Raw genomic sequence first — 18,280 nt, forward strand, 5'->3', positions numbered from 1 at the left:
GTAGCAGGTGTAATATGGAGGGACAAGCTCACATCCGTGGGTTCTGGCTCAAATGTCATTTGAAGACCCTGCCCAGAATGACAGAATACCTTGTACTGCCTGTGGATCAAAATACTCCCTCAAAAGCCGTCGTCCTGTGTCCGTTCTCACTCCCAAACACAGATCTCGCACTGTCGGAAATAGATCACTGAGAATATTAACTGTGTGTTGATCTAAAGGGCGGTAAGGATCTGTGGCTGTGCAGTATGGGACTAGATCTGCCGGAGCACATGAGAATGTCTGCTGGATCTCGCGAGAGGTTTCCTTGAGATGTGATTGTAAAGCCGGTACGAGCAACTCTGGATGCTGGATGGGGATAACCGGAAGGCTTATTGGTAAATGCTCAAGCATGCTACCAGTTTGGATGTGAGATTCTCTATCTTCTTTTTCTGGGACCGATTGGAGAACAAGTTTAGTGTTGGACATACAGCTTTTGTAGCAGAAGAAGGGGCATCATGTCCGCTTTTTGGCTCTTGGATCCAGTGGCCTTTTCCTCCGAGAGCAAAAGAGCTATGACAAGGTCGCTCTCGATAGCCAATGCAATAAACCGTTCTAGACGGGTGACTGTATCGTCTTTCACTGCATCCCTGACAGATGCTGGCGTAAGGAGCAAGACATGGAGGATTCTCTGGCTTCCAGTTCCACGAACATTCAATGGCAGTTGGAAATCGTGTGTGCCTAGTTTCGTTTCTACGGGATGGTGAGCCACAATAAACTGACGACAAGATGGGGGCAAGGGACCTCTCAATTTCGGTGACCCTGTGGAGGCGAGGACAGGGCCAACAATACGCCACAGCGGACGTTTTCTCAAAGACGCGCAAAACATGCTTCACGGTCAGGGATAATTCAAGAGGCAGTTCAAGAAATTCGCCGAAGAGAAAGCTGATTTCATGACTTCGAATGATAGACGACGAGCCTCGTGCTTCGGATGACAGAACGTCCACTGGGAACCAACTTCCATTACGGGAAAGTGAGAGATTATGTACTAGGTATATTTTGTACACGGGAATATTGTGTTGGAATCTATGGTACATTCGAGTCACGATATCTAAGAGTGAGATGGGTATCCTTCAAAAGAAATTATGGAAAGCGAAGGGTTAATACCGGGAAAATAACAAGCATTCGCGATGAGGAGGCACTCCGCAACACAGCAAGCACCAGGCACTGTATATTTGTCGACTTGATTTTACCAGTAGATCGGGCCAAGATGTATTTTCTTTTTTTTTTTTTTTCCCTTTCCCTGGCTCTTTTCAAGATGTACTTGACTTGGGTTGAGATGTTGACGAAGCTCCCGGAGAAGTTGAGATGGTGGGATCAGACTCTGATGAATTCTTTCTCCAAGCAGCCTTCTGAAGCCACCAAAAGTTGGCTTTAAACCTCCCGAACAGACTTGGGGGCTCATCAGGCTCTTCTTCTTCGTCGAGTTTACGGATGGCTTCCGGCAGGACCGGCCGCAAATCTTTGTGAGTCTTTTTCTCAACCTGAGCCCGTAGCTTCAATACCTCTTTTTCCAAGGCAATAAGGCCCAACCTGGCGGTCCTTTCCGATTCTTCTAGCTCGGCGAGGCGTTCTGCCACATCCTCCCTTCTCGACGTCTCCTTTCTTCGGGACCTCCAAGACTCGAACACTATCAAACCACCAGCAACCATGAAAAGAAAGGCCTCACTTATAAAATTTGCTCCGGTATCAATCGCCTTTGCATCAGAAAGGGGTCGTATCCGTGGCGTTGGAGGTGGTTTTGGAGGCTCAGCGTTCTTTTCTTGCTCTCTTGCCGCAGCCGCTTCATCTGCTTGCACCTGGGCTTCGGTCTTCACGGTTGCAACCTGATGTTTCCGTTTCTTAGCATGCGCTTCCGCCACTCCACGAGTAGCTTGCCGTTGTATCTGAGCGTTGGTGTGTAGTAGGCCTAGTCGAAGTCGCATATCCGCTCGGTGGAGCATCTGAGCAAAAGATATGCATATACGGCGGAAGCGCTCATGTTCGCGTGCTTGTGCTTTAATTTGATTCTTCAATAACGGTCGTCAGCTCTATGTATTCGATGTATGTCTCCGAGTTTTTCGCCGTCACTTACAGCAATCGGCTTCGAAAGCGTCCGAATAATGAGCGAAGAAATTTTGAGCGTTATGCTGGCCATGGCTGATCCAAGGGCATTCTCTCGACAGGCCTAAAGATAATGTAAAAACCACAAGCTATCTATCCATAGCAATATCGAACCTGCTCTCCTCTGCGTTACGGCGGCCAAAGACACAGCGGCTGGTCTAGGCTGACGGTTGACTCGAACTTGGGCGCGCCGTTGCGCTTGTTAGTTGCTGATGACATAATCGGCGGGAGCTAAAATGCTTGGCACGGACGAACTCAAATCTCGTTGCCGGGCCAATGTTTACAAACTTCCGCTTTCAGAAATTGATCGCCTCGAGGCTTTCACTTCTTTTCTGCGACGGAAAAGACATCGGACATCAGCATCAAATTCCTTAAGTTTGCGCTTCAGATACTACATCATCTATTTTACTTTTGAATTTAGAGTTGTGAGTATTTGACTAAATCTCTAGCTTCTCCCAACATCTTCAATTAACACGATACCGGAAGAAATGTTATGTGCTTGTGACCGTCGCAACTAATCGTCATAATCATCGGAGGTCCCCGGTCCTCCCTGCTGTTTTCCCCCTTTACTACTCGACATCCTGTGTATCCTAGTGCAATCTATGGTCTAGTTGCGGGTGACTCATCTACAATAATGGCGGCCCTGTCCCCTCGCTCCACGAATATCCTCCCGAAACCCAAGGCGGACGTTGCGAAGAAGCAATCCGCAAAAGACCTAGCAGCCTCAAAGTCCGCTCCTTCAAAAAACCATGCGCCGCCTCCTCCCGGATTTGTTTACGAGCCTGGGCATGCCGGAGAAAAGTACATTACCGGAAATTTTTTGGGCAGAGGAGGGTTTGCTGTGTGCTATGAGGGCAAACTGAGTCGGAATGGCCGTCTTTTTGCAATGAAGGTGGTCAAATCGGAAATGCCACAGCGCAAGATGGCGGAAAAGGTATTGACCAAGAGTATCCGTTGAACGCCAGAACGACCGGACTAATTAAAAGTTGTATGGACAGTTTCGCACCGAGCTTCAAATACATTCGAAAATGCGACATCCGAATATCGTAACATTTTACCGTGCATTTGCATTTGAGACTAATACTTACGTTATCCTTGAGATGTGCCCTAATGGTTCTGTCATGGAAATGGTGAAAAAACGGAGATGCCTAAGTCTTCCCGAGGTTCGCAGATTTATGATTCAACTATGCGGTGCGGTCAAATATTTACATAAACGAAATGTTGCCCATCGAGACTTGAAAATGGGAAATTTGTTTCTGGACCGCAATATGAATATCAAAGTCGGAGATTTTGGCTTGGCCGCAATTATCCTGAGTGAAAAGGACGAAAAGAGGCGGAAAACACTGTGCGGGACGCCGAACTATATCGCTCCGGAGGTATTGGACAAAAACAAGGGAGGACATACCCAAAAAGTAGATATTTGGTCCTTGGGAGTTATATTGTAAGTTTCATATTCTGCTTTGTTCTCACTGATTATCTTTCTGATTCCGGACAGCTTTGCCATGCTCACTGGCTTCCCTCCCTTTCAATCGAAAACGCAAGAAGAAATCTATAAAAAAGTTCGAAATCTTACGTACGCTTGGCCAAAGGACTCAGAGTGCCTGAATTATATTCCGGCAGAAGCAAAAGGCCTTGTTAGCTTATGCCTGAGTTTGGACGAAGACGAGCGCCCAGAACCTGATCAGATCGTGGATCATGAATTCTTTACTATGTATCCAGGGTGTATACCTGGTGAACTTGATTCGGAGTGCCGCTACTCGAAGCCAAATTGGATCAAGGCTCAAGATCCTCGCGGAGATAGGTGCGAAATTGGGTACAGCCTCGAGTATGAATCTAGATATCTTTCGAGAATACCTCATATCAAAGACCCGGAAGACAGATTTACTATTTGTAAGAATTTCTTTTACACGGAGTGTGGTGTTGGCAGAAAGCCGACTGGCGAGATACGGCGACCCGTCGGTAAGCGCTGCTCTAAATCAGCATTTGCCGAGTGCGCGGCAGAAGAAGAATTGGGAATGCAGCCAATAATCCCCTTGCCGCTGGATCAAGTCTACTGTTACATTCCAGAAGACGAGGACTGGAGCGTGCAAGAATTGCGCCCTGAGATCGAATCCCGTTTTTCTCCAGTCGAAGAGGAAGATCAAGCTCGAAAGCCATCGTCGAAGGTGGAAGCTGCTACCTTGGCACGTACTCAGATGGCATTGGCAGCGCAATTGAGGCGGAAGGAATCGCAGCCTAGAAGCCACGCAGCACAACTACGACAGCAAGCCTTGCCGCCCCGTCAGCCGACAAGAGAAAACCCCCTACAGCATACTCAAACTGGACATCATAGACTAAAGCACGAATTACCACTTGAGGCGGCACCCGCCCCCACAACAGTCGTCCAAAATTTGCTTAGTGAGCGGCCTATCCGATGCAAAGCACCTGGATACCACGGCTCCCTTCGAGAGAGAACTAGATCTTCGGAAACATTGTCTAAATCCGCATCGACCCCAAGCGGCTTGATGATTGGAAGGACAAGAGCCCAATCGAGACAGCATCTAGCGGCCCTCGCTGAAGAAAAAGCACGGCGCGATCCAAAACCTAGCATTTCTTTTCCTCAGGGTGTTGGATCAAGCCAAGGATTGAGCGAATCCTTACGCATTCAGAGCGTGAGAGAAGAATCACAGGATGCGACTGATATCGCACCCCGGAAGCCACAGCCCAAGCTATCCCACCCAAGCGGGGGAAGCTTGCCCGAACGGAGATCGCGGAGCAAAGGGCATGATGCGACAAGATCCACATCATCCAGTGGTGGTAGCAGGTCGAGATCAGCGTTTGGCCTACGACCTCTTATTCGACCTGACGAGGATGCCGAAATAATGCCTGGGACAAGTATTCGCGAAGTTATGGGAGACTTGAAGGCTTATTTTTCTGACCTCTGTCGTTCTCGCTCGTACTCAACAGCTACTCTCACAAGAACACGACGCCGTCAGCAGAAGTTCGTACCCACAAAGCCGCATTCGTACGTGATGAAATGGGTCGACTACACAAATCGATACGGCATTGGATACGTATTGGATGATGGAAGCGTTGGCTGCGTGTTCAAATCTGATAACGGAAGTCCAGCAAGCTGCGTTGTGGTTAGAGATGGAGAAAGGCATATACGACTAAGGACTCGCGCCAAGGAGAGTCCTGATGGGCAAGTTAAATATTCGGAGGTTGACCAGCTCGTGCCTAGAGGTGGGAGACCAGTTGAATTCTATGAAAACATTGATGTTGATCCTCGCGGACGTCAAGGAGGAGGTGTAAAGAGAGTCCTCGTTGACGCTAAGGGCTTCGACACCAACAAGCATTCACCCTGCGAATTAACAATTAAAATTCGCACGTTGGATACGGAGAAAGTGAAACGAGTCAAGTTGGTTGATCAGTTTGGAAAGTATATGATAGGATCATTGGGAAAAGACGTGGACGACCAGTCTCCGACGGACACCAAACCAGGTGAAGACGCTTCGACTGGACAGTACGTGAGATTTTATCAACGCTTAGGCAACGTTGGAATATGGGGTTTTGGGGACGGCGCTTTCCAGGTAAGCTCATAATACTTTCTCAAAGCCCAAAAAAAAGGCTCTTTCGGTTTTCTGATTTCGTCTTTAGTTCAATTTCCCCGATCACACTAAACTTGTACTATCTCTGCCTGTTCGACGCACCGGCAATTCTTCCGATTCTTCTACATGCTGCCAAATAGATTTCTTTCACCTTGCACCATCTGCTGCACGATATTTGAAGGCGAAGGGAAAGATGCATCCAAGTGGCTTCGATACTCGAGCGGTAATAACAGATACTGCTAACAATTATTTCTCTTCGCTATATGACGAGCGAGAGATAGCCTCTGCTTCTGGAAAATATAAGTTTCAGGAGATACTGGAAGCCAATTCGTTCCGTCAAAAAATGGACTTCATCATCGAGGTCCTAGAGAGTTGGATTACCAACGGCCGATTGGGAGGGAGGATATTATCCAGATCTGCATCCTCATCGTCCATCTCATCTTCTCAAACGTCAATGTCCCGAACGTTGTCTATGACTTCGACATACCCAACATCCCTATCCGCGGGAAATCTTGATATGTCATGCAACTCGTCTGACATGTTCTGGTTGGGCCCTCAAGAGAAATCTTGGGTTGCTCCGGCGGGAGGAAAGTTTGTATGGGTCACTGTTGGTGCCCAAGGTGGAGATAACAAATACATGTCTCTGTCCCTAAAGAACGACGGAGAAATCGAGTCTGCTGACATAGAGGAAGTTGCGGAGTTAAAAGCTAGATTAAAAACGCTTACGTTATGATTTTGTTTGCTTAATTCTCTCCCTTGACATTCACTGGCTCACGATATCATTTGTGCTAAATCTGCTTTTCGTTTTTTTTGCGTCTCTTTTTTCGTTGGACGAGTTGCACACTACCATCGCAGATTCTATTCGTTTCATTTGCTCCTTTTTCTTTCTCTTTATCTTTTTCTCTTTGCACTCAGCTGAATACTCTCATATCTAACGAAGTTACGAAAGTCTTTGTCGGGGTTTGGCGCTTTTACGCAAATTTACTGAAAATACGTTTTATACCCCATAAAGCGTTTGCAGATAATGCTTTAAGCGTTGGTGCGGGTTTCGACATCAATTTTCAGACCTTTCTATTCTGCCTCCTGAAGTTTCCATTATTTGAATTTGGTGAATGTGCTCCCTCTCTTCCCTTGGGGAATTTTTGTTGTATATAGGACCACAGTCAAATTAAATCTGAAGCCAGGACTCCGGGGATCAGCGTTACCGGATTGTGAATAGGCTATAGAGTATTCTGTGCACATCGCAATAGCCGTGGAGCCTCAAGCTCTCGTTAATAAAATTGTTTTGGCTAGTCTGTTGGACTGCTTTATAAAACAGCGTGCTGGCTTTAACATCTGATTTATGCCATGACTTAACGATATGGAAGATGGACTCCAAATTCCGGACAGTCAGCTTGTGGTCACGACGACGAGAAAGAGGCCCAGATAATTGGTATTGCCGCCGAGTTTAGGTTAGAGACTATAGGCCGGATCCTGTTGTATCTTTGGCTTCGTTTCTCGGACCACGAATTCCCTGAGTGAGGCGGTACGCTTCTTAGAACCAACGAAACAACACCCGAAGTCGGTCAACCTCGTAAGATGGCTGGAATGCCCTTAATAACATCCCCCACGCTACGACATTATTATCGACAAGAAAGTTATTGATGACTTCGCCGTAATATAACGCACTCCCTTAGAAAGTGGATTTAGGGCATAGTTACACCTCACGGTGATTCAGGCGCCAACGGCGAGAGATTTCTCCTTGGCCTGATTTTTCCGTTGAATCAGAACTGCCAACGGAATATCATCCTCGTCATAGAATTCAGCTTCCTCGTCAACTCCAAAGTCGCGTAATCGATCTCCATCCGAATTCCGCCACCCTTCTTCGCCGCTGTCCGACGAGTAATAATCTTTTATAGAGTCATTTCCATCCGATATAGAATCATCTATATTTTGCATATATCTCTCATGGAAAGGTTTACGCCGCTGGACGCCTAAGTCCAATTGATGGCGCTTGTAATCTAATTCTTGTCGACGCCTGAACGCATCAATGGCGTTTTGGCTGAAGTTTTGCTGCTGATCAAGTATCATGACGTTGTCGTTTTCACTGGGGAGAACATGTCGGTACATTCGATCTGGATCTGGAGGTGGCCAGGAGAGAGAGGGATCTATACGTTAATGTTAGATATAACATTACAAATCGCACCTTGGAAATAATGCCACAGCATCAACTTACCATCAAGCCCGTTGATTTCAAAATCTAGCCCAGTGCCAGGAAGCGGAGTCCTAGAGAAGGGCCAAAACCAGCTTAGAACCTGTACCTGAGTTAGCTTTCGCGATATAATGGTTTCACCGTAATCTACTGACATTAGCACTGCCTCCCATACCCGCTTGGATATTCTCCCATATTCCAATATCGAATGGAAACTCTTGCTTTTCAATCCGAACTTTAGTACCATCCGGGCCGTCAAGGTAGCCTCCGAACACGCGAGCCCGCCGCAATAAGGCTCGATGTCGTTCAATTTCCCATCCTTCAATTGTAGTCTGGTTTTGTAGTAGCATCCAGATGGTTCTCAGGAGCAAAACAGACAGGGCAAAAAGGACCATTGAATTAACCATTACGAGTAAGAACAAATGCCCTAATTGCCGTAGAGAAGGGCCAAGATACTTTGGTTAAGGACCCGCGGGATTAGCTTCGGTATAATGGCTCCATTAGTGTACATAGAAATTCTGCCCACTCACGATAGGTAAATTTCTGTTGCTCCATACAATGGATACCCGATCATATAAAAAGATTTCAAGATAGATCATCGAAATAACCGCATATAAGACAAACCGAAGGAAATGTGGGTATGTAAAATGAGACACACAGTTGTTTGTCCAAGGACAGTGATGGTCCATCTTCGGAATACACCTATGCAGAATATTAGCCACTGCCGTAGGGGGAGGAATTCTTGGGAGTGTCTCCGGATTTCTCACTTCTGACAGGATTTGCAATGATGCGCCCTTGGCGGCTTGAATGCCTCGCATCTCCGGCACCACCTTTGCCTGCTGCGCGACATGAGGGCTGGATCACCCTCAAGATGGGTTCCAGATGTCTCATCGGAGACAGCCGGCTTCCAGCCAGCGGGGACGCTGCCGGGATCGGTCGCACACGCTCTTGCATAGCATATCCAAATGCACACGACCAAGGCGTTGAATTTGATGGACTCAGATTTGGAAAGGGGGCCGGGATCTATTTCGTAGAACAGATACTGGGAAGTGTAAGAAAGGAAAGCAATTAGGGTGCACACAGCCGGCACAGCAAGTTGGGACGCGGCGAATCCACCCATGCTGGTTGGCATCGTTGCACCAGTTAAGCCTCCGGTTCAGGAACGAGAGAAGACTGTCCGCGTCGCCCGGCCAGGACCACATGCAGCCAAGATATTAGCGGGTCCAATGGTCTCTTGTCCAATGGTATGACCTCGTGGCAGTGCTAGCGCCAACCTAGCAAAGCACGTGAAAACCTAATCTCAACCGCGCCCCTTGCTTTCCCCTTTCCCCCGAACATGAGACGGCAGCATATCAGTATGTGCGGACAGGCCAACCAACCCCCAGCTGCTCAGACATGGAGTCATCGTGGGACAACAAGGCTCCCACCATATAACTGGAGGTCCCTTCGGCATCCACTTCCCGTCCTTCTAGATGCTTACTGCTCTCGGATATTGTATCGCCAATATATAACTTCTGGCATTTTCAAGAGCAAAATAACTTTTACAAAACAGGGTGATTTGAAATGCCCATTGCTGAACTCGATCGGGCCGCAGCCCATGCAATAGGCTCGGCTTCTGCCATTTCTGATCCTTGCTCTGTGGTCAGGGAACTCATTGACAATGCATTGGATGCGAATGCTACAATAATCTCCGTCGAATTGTCTGCTAACCTCCTTGATAGTATCCACGTCAAGGACAACGGCTTGGGCATACCGCCTGAAGATCGAGAGCTTATATGCAGGCAAAATTGTACCAGCAAAATCAAAACCCTTGATGATTTGAAGCATGTGGGCGGTAAGTTGTTAGGTTTTAGGGGGCAGGCTCTGGCAAGTACAACGCAAATGAGCGAGTCTACGGTTATAATTACGAGAATTACGGCTGAAACAACTGCCTCGATCCTCGGATTCGGCCGTGCCGGCGATATTTTGAGGTAATCATGCTTGCGGCCGCGGAGAAAAAGTTGCAGTCTGACTTTGTTAGTAGCAAAGGAATGGTTGCGCATCCGGTTGGAACATCAGTCCGGGTGTCCGGTTTCCTGAAGTATCTGCCTGTTCGGAGGCAGATGGTCTTAAAGTCTTTATCGAAGATTGTCTCACGAATAAAAAAGGCCCTCCAAAACTATGCGCTATCTCGACCGTGCGTCAGGCTCTCTCTTAAGATTTCGAGGCAAAAGAGGGGATTTGCATGGATATATGCTCCGAAGCAAAGCCCATCCGTGGCCGATGCTATTTCTAAAATCATCGGCGCGGAAGTGGCTGCCCACTGTCTAGAACAATCGTTAACTTACAATGACCCTAATCCTGAGAATAGTGATGAGGGTAAATCGACTGCTCAGGTCCATGCCGTGATTCCAAAATTGGACGCTGGTAAGTAGCGATAGCCGAGCCCTGATTCGCGTGCCCAGTTGGTAACAACGAAAGATATATCCAAACTGGAAAACAAAGGTCAATTCATATTTGTTGATGGCCGACCGTTGTCCACGTCAAAAGGCATAGCGAAAGATTTAGTCAAGATCTATAAATCATATATTAATCGTACCTTTGGGCGTCCATCTACATCAGCAATTACGGACCCTTTTATGTACCTATACCTCTCCTGCCCTCCAGGAATCTATGATGTTAATGTGGACCCATCGAAAGACGACGTGTTGTTTGCGGACTCCAGATCAATTCTATGCCTTGCAGAGGATCTGTTTGGAAAAATGTACGACAACGAGCAACTGGGTGATGAGAGGCAAAGCGAAACATATCGCGGCAGCCATCAACAAGAAGAAATGTTTCGCGGCACCAGTGATACGGAGGGGAATTTATTTAAAAGGCCAGAGCCTACCATGATATTTCCTCTTCCTGAGCAGCGTCGGCTAAGAAGACCGTCCCCCGGTAAATTGCACGCACATTCAAGGCAAAAAAGGGAATGTGCACACAAGGAAAAGCACGCTACGGATGTAGCGTTGAATCCGTGGACGCTAGCAAGGCGAACCTCTACCCAGAGACATCGAGATCCCAACTCTCACTTGCTAACTCCTTCCCGAAGTCCACAGTCACTCATCGACAATGTCTCTGTTCCTCAAAATGGGCGTAGGTCTGCAAACAGAACTCCGCACTTAGCAATCTCTCCTGGAGCAATTGACAATGTTGAAGTGTCCCCGATCCAAACGAAGACATTAAAGATCAAATCGCACCGTAAAAGGATGCATCGAGGATCTCGCAAACCGGAAGGGGAATGTGGTGTTTCGATATACAAGCATGCCATTAATCGGGCCCAAAGTGACTTTGGAACATCCCCCGACAAAACCCCTAACTCCGTTGCAACCTCGCAACACTTGGAAAATGAAGCCCTCCAAATTGCACTATCTGAACGATTTGGGAAATGGACTCCTGGATTGAACATTGGTTCTCTAGTGTCTCCTGCTGTAACAGAGAGGGGTGGGACACTCCCATTTCCGGTGAAAACAAACATTCAAAATGGAACATTGCCTGGTACTTTGAGACCAACCCATTCACACCCGGAATTTTTATATTCTGAATGCCATAAGAAACTTGCTGTTCATCCCCAATGCATGGTAGAGCAAGAGATGCATCAGCCTAAAAGCAAGATTGATTCTCTGAATGCGCCTTATCCCACTAGGAGCGCTACATTTATCATGTCACCAAAGGCACAATCAGTTGTTGCAAAAGACTCTGCCATGCTCATTAGAAAAGCTACTAAACTTCCATTCAACACCCCTCAAGCGCATAGCCAGACTATCCAATACCAGAATCAGAGAGAGATCCGGGATGAGAGGATGCCTGGCCAAGAAGAAACGCTGAAAGTTTCAACCATTCACCACCTTGCAACTTCTCAGGTTGATACCACTGCTGAGGTCGAATTGTTAAATCGCCAACTATGTGGAATAGATTCTTATATTCAAACGGGCAATATCAGCCCGGCATTGGTTGAACCTTGCCCGGCTAGCACCATCGAGCAGTGGAGAGCTACAATATTGGACTTTATCACTGGTCAATTTCGCTCTGAATCGACCGACGTTTGCACCCGCCTTTACCTCGACTCCAACTCTTTATTCCCAACCGTGTAATGAATTATCACGTACATTAACACTTTATCAATTAGCCTTCAGGGTTTACTAAATCTAAAGGGAAAAAAAAAAAAAAGAAAAGAAAGAAATTATTACAATAGTTGTTATACACCTACGAGACTCGCCTACCATTCCGACAAATGTAACCTTCCTTGTTATTCTTTGAGATGACAATGAGCATATGATACCAGCCCTCTAATATTCGTTTCAAACTCTGGGAGGCATATAGGATTGCTGACGAAGGTCGAAGTTGATGAGCCTAGCAATGCTCAACGCGGCTCCCCGTTCACCGCCAGTTTGAATGAGGGCGGAAAGTTAGAGTGCAGTTAAAAGCCCTATTTTAATACTTGGGATGCACTCGTCAACTGCACGGGTTTCGCTATCAGCGTGTGACCTTCCTGTGGACTGGACATAGGCTAGTGCAGAATACTAGCACATTGATGACTTCCCGCTGGGAGTTTTCGTGAAATTGCGAGTCAGTTTGTCAGAAACCTCAGACCGAAATACGAAACCGAGGATATTAGGCAGATTGTCGGATCCATAGTTAAGTCAATAACTACTTAACTTAGTTAACTAATACGGAACAGTACTTGTTCCTTTCTCCGATGCATCGTCGAATTTGGAGCAACTGGTTACGAGGACGAAAATATTCCCGATCGCACCAAACCTCCCGATAGAGGCTACTAAATGGTTTGTTTCATGTTTCCTGGAACGCGATTAACATTGCATTTTACAATGACAGCAGCTGAATGTCTCTTTGCAGCTATTCGGGTTCGCCTAAATAAACATTGAAGAAAGCTAAAATCCCTTGTTTTCCATCCTGCTTCCATGCCTATGACGCTGGAAGAAGAGCACTTCCGAGTTTTCCCATTTATCCGGTTATTTCCAGGCCATCCCGATTTTCGTTGTTTGGCAATTGAGGAGCCCATGGCCTAAGCAGACCTTTTTTTAAAAGCTGAGGGATACACACAAATTTGATGAGGAATCGCGCCTTGCAAATTTCTTTCTCGATTTCCTTTTTGGAAGAAAAATGAGAGCTTCCATGAACCATGAAACGTGGATAATCTTGACTGTGTGGAAGCCGGATCCATTCTGCCCCCCATCTTTCCGGAACCACATCGGGATGATGGGTCTCTGACAACCTTAACCCTCCCGAGTCGCATACTCCGTCACAGGGCCCGTCGTCTGATAGGGGCCACTAACTACAGCCTCGGTTTTCACCTACCGTCATTGATGTCAAATAGAACCGGGTCCCGTCGATGCATGCTTTCGTATTTGAAAGCACATAACCCCATATCCCAGAAATCGATCAATTCAATCATTTCTACTACTTTTTGAATCCTCGTCGCAACGATCATCATGGCAGAGACGCAAGCCCAGCAACCGCAGGAACCGCAAAAGCCACAACAGCCCTTGTCGCAAACATGGGAGCAGCCTTCGCATTCAGCAATCACAGTCCGTCGGTCAGAGATTCTCGCCTCCGGCTCCGACGTTGCTGCGCCTACTTTCTGTTTAACTGCAATCGCCGCGCATGACATCCCCGCGAACTCCCTATTCGCAGTGAACACATCCACCACACTGGCTTCCTCAAAGGACTACTCGACCGTCCAGATCTCCACGAAGGAACATATCAGACTAAACTCGGACCTCCTATACTGCAATCATTCATGTGATCCTAACGTTCGATTCGTCACCTCGACGCTTACTACCAACTCCAAAACAGAACTGGAGACCCCTGTTGCCGGCGTTCTCGAAGTGTGGAGTCTCAGAGACATCCCCGCTGGCGAGGAATTGAGGTTTTTCTATCCGAGTACGGAGTGGGAGATGTCCCAGCCTTTCCGATGTTCATGTGGTGCCGAGGACTGTCTGGGCTGGGTCGATGGGGCGAAAAACACACCGGCGAAAGTGCTGGAGAGATACTGGCTGAGTGGACATATCGCGGCATTGGTTGCTGAGAGAGAGAGATTGAACTGAGGCTGGCGATGCACACGTTTCTCGCATACTCTGCTTTTGAGTGGCTGGCGGCGCGGGGTTATATTTATTCTTGGGGAGCCATCGGGTCGGAAATAGATTTTGAATAGAATATTCCACGCTAAAAGAATATTAAAAAAAACTCATTCAGTCCATATTTATCACCTGTTCTATAACGGATTTTCGTCCTTGATCGAATTTTGCTCGAGAAAACTGGATTCGTGGGCAAGAATTCAATTCATACAACCCCGCCATTTTTTGGACGCGTATTAAGAACATGAACTGCCCATACTCTACGAGAACTTGGGATTTCGATATTTCGCCATTTTATTCAAGTCTTTGCATGTTATCGACTGCCATACTCTCCGAGGTGTGGGCATTCGAGGGATAATTCGCAATGGAGGGGTAATTTCACGGCTCCGATCGGCCTGAGGGGCACGAAATGCTGGGTCAAAAAATGACGAAATTCCAAACCAGTTCTGCAGCAAAGGAATTCACCGTTCAAAAACAGTAAAAAAACGGCCAAAGCTAAACCACTCCCATGAAGACGTCCAATTCCGCCTCACACAGACACCCTAAATCTCTTCATCATGCCTCCGGTACCCATCACAATCGTCACTGGCTTCCTAGGGTCCGGCAAGACCACCCTTCTCCTCAATCTCATCCCGCAATTACCTCCCACCTACCGCCTTGCCCTCCTCAAAAACGAATTCGGCGATGTCGCCGTTGACTCCCAGCTCGCCTCTGCAAATTCCATATCCGGGGTCCGCGAACTTCTTAACGGGTGTATATGCTGCAATCTTGTGGGCCAATTAAGTGATGCGCTTCTCCAGCTGCGCGACCAGATCCAGCCCGATCGCATTGTGATCGAGACGAGCGGGAGCGCGTTCCCTGCAACCCTGGCGATGGAGGTGAATCGCTTGTCGCACGAGACGCGAGGAGAGTTTGTGCTCGACGGGGTGGTTAGTGTGATTGACGTGGAGAATTGGGAAGGTTACGAGGATACTTCGTACACGGCGAAGTTGCAGGCGAAGTATACAGACTTGATCGTTTTCAATAAGTGGGAAGATGTTTCAGAGTTGAGATTCGACTTGTGTCTGGACAGAGTGGGCGATTTGGAGGTGCAGACCCCGTGGGTCAAGTCTGCCAGGGGGAAGGTGGATAAAGATGTGTTGCTGGGGATCGATGGGGCATTGTTGGCGAAGGAGGCTGCGGATAAGGGACATGCGGGCTTGGATTTGATGCTTATGGGTGGGGTCAAGGAGTATGAACAGGCTCATGCTCATGATCACCAGTCGGAGGTGGAAGTACTTTCCGCGTCTCTTACGAGTCCTGATTCGTCAGCTGTAGTCGAGCTGTCCTCTCTTACCAAGCTCCTGCATTCCGCACCAAAGGATGAAGTCTACAGAATAAAAGGCATTGTTCGCTGTTCATCAGATAATCCTCCGCAGGACTCCTCTGGCGATCGTGCGCCCGCCGTCAACTGCTCAACGAGTGGCTCTTCCATTTCAGATGGAAACAAGATAAGAAATTACATTCTCAACTGGGCATTCGGAAGGTGGACATTCACTCCTTCGCCCAATATCTCCAAAAGTACAGAAACCGAATCCAATAATAAGGACGTTGTTCGAATGACTCTCATCCTAGCGAGATATGAATCCAGCAAGTGGAAGAAGAAGCTAGAAGGAAGCGGCCTTATCGAGCTTGCTGGAGAAGCGAAAGACTCTGCTATGCTGTCCATTGAGAAAGTCAACTAGCAGCTGAAGAAACCTGTTCGTGCAGCTTGATTATTTCTAAGATGAATGACCTGTACCATGGTCACCCAACCCAGTGCTAGGGTTCTCGAATGTCTAAGATTATAGACGATAGAGGTACTGGTTGCTGAAATTTTGCCGGAAACTGCTGGACATGCACCTTTGTATGCGCTGGTCTGTAAAAGTGTCATGAAAACTTATCCTTTTCCTGCTGGTCACAGAAAGAAATGCGCCGTGCAAAACATAAATGTAAATAGAAGCATCCAAATCAAAGAAGAAAGAAGCACTTTTGTTTATTAGGATAAACTAGCAAATAAACTTGTCTTCAAGGGAGGCCTGAGCCAGGTGACGCGGTCGTCTAGATTCTTCTATCATCTTATTCCATCTTTCCCCTTTTGTGACCAAAAATGAGCGACTGAAGAAACAGAGGGACAGATAACAAAATCATATTCTTTTTTAATAACAGATCCAAGGTGAAAAGATAGCTCAACGTTGTGTTTTGCAAACTTGAAAGATATTCATTGTTGGTTCATGTTGAATGATATGCCTCCAATCTTTCGTCTTACATGGGATGTTGCCTAATATCCCATAAGCGCAGCGGCGCTGGGTTCTGTAGAAATGTAGATGATGTCATGCTTGTCGGTGAAGCCATTGAAACGAGTTGCACTGCATTGGGTATAAGCGCCCATATTCTCAAAGTACAACCAGTTGCCCACACCCAATACTCCGTTAAGTGTAACGCGTTTGCTGATAACGTCGATGCCATCGCAGGTAGGACCCCAGATGGAATACTCCACAGGGTGGGTAGAAGCCATGTCATCCTTGGTTAGAATCTGGGCCACCGGATGCTGATGATCGAAAACAATGTTGGAGAAGTTTCCGTAGACTCCATCGTTGAGATAGATCATATACATCTCCGCGGGACCACTGGCAGAGTCCGAGTCAGAGGCTGCAGGGCTGACATCGCGGCGAGCAATGACGTTGGCGGCGAGGGTGAAGGCAGATGCAACATAGTAACGGCCGGGCTCTGCGATGACGCGAATATGGGGCGGGAAATACGTATCCAAAGCATCGCTGAGCGCCGCTGCAAACCGCTCAAAAGTTTCGTCGCAAAAGCCACCGCCGACATCGAGAACTTTGAGATCGTGACCGATGTCACTGGCTTGATCAAACACGAAGCGGGCATCTTCAACGGCCTTGACGAATGCTGTTGGGTCTTCCGCCCCGGAACCGACATGGAAGCTCACTCCAACAACGTTTAGACCCAAGTCCTTGGCCAGTTCAAGTAGAGAACGGGTCACAGTGAGCGAAGCGCCGAATTTCATGCTTAGACGACACAAGCTAGCGGAGTCGTCGGTTAGGATTCGCAAAAAGAGCTCCGCATCGGGACACATGGTCTTAATCTTGTACAGCTCATCAGCGTTGTCAAAGGTCATCTGCTTGACGCCTTGTTGTGCCGCATAGCGAAGGTAGGACTTTGTCTTGCACGGATGGGCATATATAATGCGGCTAGGGTCGACGCCGGCAGCGAGGACATAGTCGATTTCCGCCTTTGAAGCACAGTCAAAGCCATTTCCAAGGTGAGCCATGAGACGAAGGACCTGTGGGTCGGGGTTACATTTAACGGCTATTTTACCGATCCGTTAGCATTCACGTTATAATATTGTCAAGAGCACGTCAAGACACACCGTAGAAGGGCTTGACGCGTCCTAGGTTCATCTTCCAGCGAATGTGCTGGCGATAAACTTCTCCTAGATCCGCCACATAGAATGGATCCTCCTCGCCGGGGCAGCAATTCTGCACATCGATGCTGGCAGCTTTCTTTTGCAGGATGTCCAAGATCAATTCTTTGGACGCTTCACGGGCATGTGACAATTCGGGCCCGCCATGATTGGTAGAATTATAACTACCTTTACTCTCGTGATGGTACTTTTCAGTAATATAAACGTCCGTGGGTTCGAAAACCGAAGGTGCCATAACCATCCGAGAGACGGATGATCAGTTGACTAATATCAAATGGAGTTCAGACACAAATGCAGTCCGTCGGGTAAGACGAACAGAAAATAGGTGTTAGGGGGGGCGAAATGTTTCGCAACCGTGGTTGACTGGACTGAACCTCCTCGACTCTTCCTCTGGAAGAGGAAGAACCTTTAGAGAAGTCCTATGCGGCAGCTCAAGGTTTTGGCAACTCTCAGAAGCTTGGGGACAGAGGTCGAGGGGCGCTAAAGGACGAGATTGACCTTGGTGCGACCAGACCTGGGGCGATTGAAGAGGGCACTTTGGTTCAAGGTAGGTGAGAAAAACAGTGAAGGGGACTCTGGTGGTTTCTGGAGCCGTGATCCAATGTGCCTTTGGGTATGTGGCCCAAAGGCGAGCTGACACTGGATTTATATAGATCTAAAGCACTGGCCCTGCAGGATCAAAGAAAATCAGTACGTAAGCGTTGTGAATGCTCGCTTAACGGGGCACAGCGTTCGGCACTGCGTTTTGCAATGTGTGGTTTAAAAATGAAGGGCAAAGCTG

The 18,280-nt window shown here is 47.6% G+C and overlaps 8 protein-coding genes across 8 annotated transcripts; 4 read left to right on the forward strand and 4 right to left on the reverse strand.

Annotated features, from left to right (window-relative positions):
• Window positions 1-9: 9 nt before the first annotated feature.
• Window positions 10-987, reverse strand: D8B26_004787 (uncharacterized protein). Its single transcript, XM_066124596.1, has 3 exons — window positions 781-987; window positions 468-729; window positions 10-391 (listed from the first exon to the last, which is right to left on the reverse strand). The coding sequence occupies exons 1-3, from the start codon at window positions 863-865 to the stop codon at window positions 49-51; spliced, it is 690 nt and encodes a 229-aa protein (XP_065980677.1). The 5' UTR covers window positions 866-987; the 3' UTR covers window positions 10-48.
• Window positions 988-1,040: 53 nt separating this feature from the next.
• D8B26_004788 (uncharacterized protein) lies at window positions 1,041-2,295 on the reverse strand. The gene is made up of 2 exons (XM_003070539.2): window positions 2,111-2,295; window positions 1,041-2,045 (listed from the first exon to the last, which is right to left on the reverse strand). The coding sequence occupies exons 1-2, from the start codon at window positions 2,171-2,173 to the stop codon at window positions 1,290-1,292; spliced, it is 819 nt and encodes a 272-aa protein (XP_003070585.1). The 5' UTR covers window positions 2,174-2,295; the 3' UTR covers window positions 1,041-1,289.
• Window positions 2,296-2,773: 478 nt separating this feature from the next.
• Window positions 2,774-6,459, forward strand: CDC5 (Cell cycle serine/threonine-protein kinase cdc5/MSD2; the record flags this gene model as incomplete). Its single annotated transcript, XM_003070540.2, has 4 exons — window positions 2,774-3,073; window positions 3,138-3,580; window positions 3,635-5,708; window positions 5,776-6,459. The coding sequence occupies 4 exons, from the start codon at window positions 2,774-2,776 to the stop codon at window positions 6,457-6,459; spliced, it is 3,501 nt and encodes a 1,166-aa protein (XP_003070586.2).
• A 584-nt stretch (window positions 6,460-7,043) lies between these two features.
• Window positions 7,044-9,074, reverse strand: PFA4 (Palmitoyltransferase). The gene is made up of 5 exons (XM_003070541.2): window positions 8,685-9,074; window positions 8,448-8,619; window positions 8,073-8,372; window positions 7,942-8,020; window positions 7,044-7,873 (listed from the first exon to the last, which is right to left on the reverse strand). Exons 1-5 carry the CDS (start codon window positions 9,047-9,049, stop codon window positions 7,440-7,442), a joined length of 1,350 nt encoding a protein of 449 aa, XP_003070587.2. The 5' UTR covers window positions 9,050-9,074; the 3' UTR covers window positions 7,044-7,439.
• A 584-nt stretch (window positions 9,075-9,658) lies between these two features.
• D8B26_004791 (uncharacterized protein) lies at window positions 9,659-12,376 on the forward strand. The gene is made up of 2 exons (XM_066124597.1): window positions 9,659-10,323; window positions 10,378-12,376. Exons 1-2 carry the CDS (start codon window positions 9,894-9,896, stop codon window positions 12,030-12,032), a joined length of 2,085 nt encoding a protein of 694 aa, XP_065980678.1. The 5' UTR covers window positions 9,659-9,893; the 3' UTR covers window positions 12,033-12,376.
• Window positions 12,377-13,391: 1,015 nt separating this feature from the next.
• D8B26_004792 (uncharacterized protein) lies at window positions 13,392-14,006 on the forward strand (the record flags this gene model as incomplete). The annotated part of the gene is made up of 1 exon (XM_003070543.2): window positions 13,392-14,006. One exon carries the CDS (start codon window positions 13,392-13,394, stop codon window positions 14,004-14,006), a length of 615 nt encoding a protein of 204 aa, XP_003070589.1.
• Window positions 14,007-14,593: 587 nt separating this feature from the next.
• On the forward strand, window positions 14,594-15,760 carry D8B26_004793 (uncharacterized protein; the record flags this gene model as incomplete). The annotated part of the gene is made up of 1 exon (XM_003070544.2): window positions 14,594-15,760. The coding sequence occupies one exon, from the start codon at window positions 14,594-14,596 to the stop codon at window positions 15,758-15,760; it is 1,167 nt and encodes a 388-aa protein (XP_003070590.1).
• Window positions 15,761-16,335: 575 nt separating this feature from the next.
• Window positions 16,336-17,740, reverse strand: SPE1 (Ornithine decarboxylase; the record flags this gene model as incomplete). The annotated part of the gene is made up of 2 exons (XM_003070545.2): window positions 16,336-17,384; window positions 17,446-17,740. The coding sequence occupies 2 exons, from the start codon at window positions 17,738-17,740 to the stop codon at window positions 16,336-16,338; spliced, it is 1,344 nt and encodes a 447-aa protein (XP_003070591.2).
• Window positions 17,741-18,280: the final 540 nt, after the last annotated feature.

The sequence above is a fragment of the Coccidioides posadasii genome, chromosome 2, assembly GCF_018416015.2.
Source record: "Coccidioides posadasii str. Silveira chromosome 2, complete sequence".
NCBI classification, from domain to species: Eukaryota; Fungi; Ascomycota; class Eurotiomycetes; order Onygenales; family Onygenaceae; genus Coccidioides; species Coccidioides posadasii.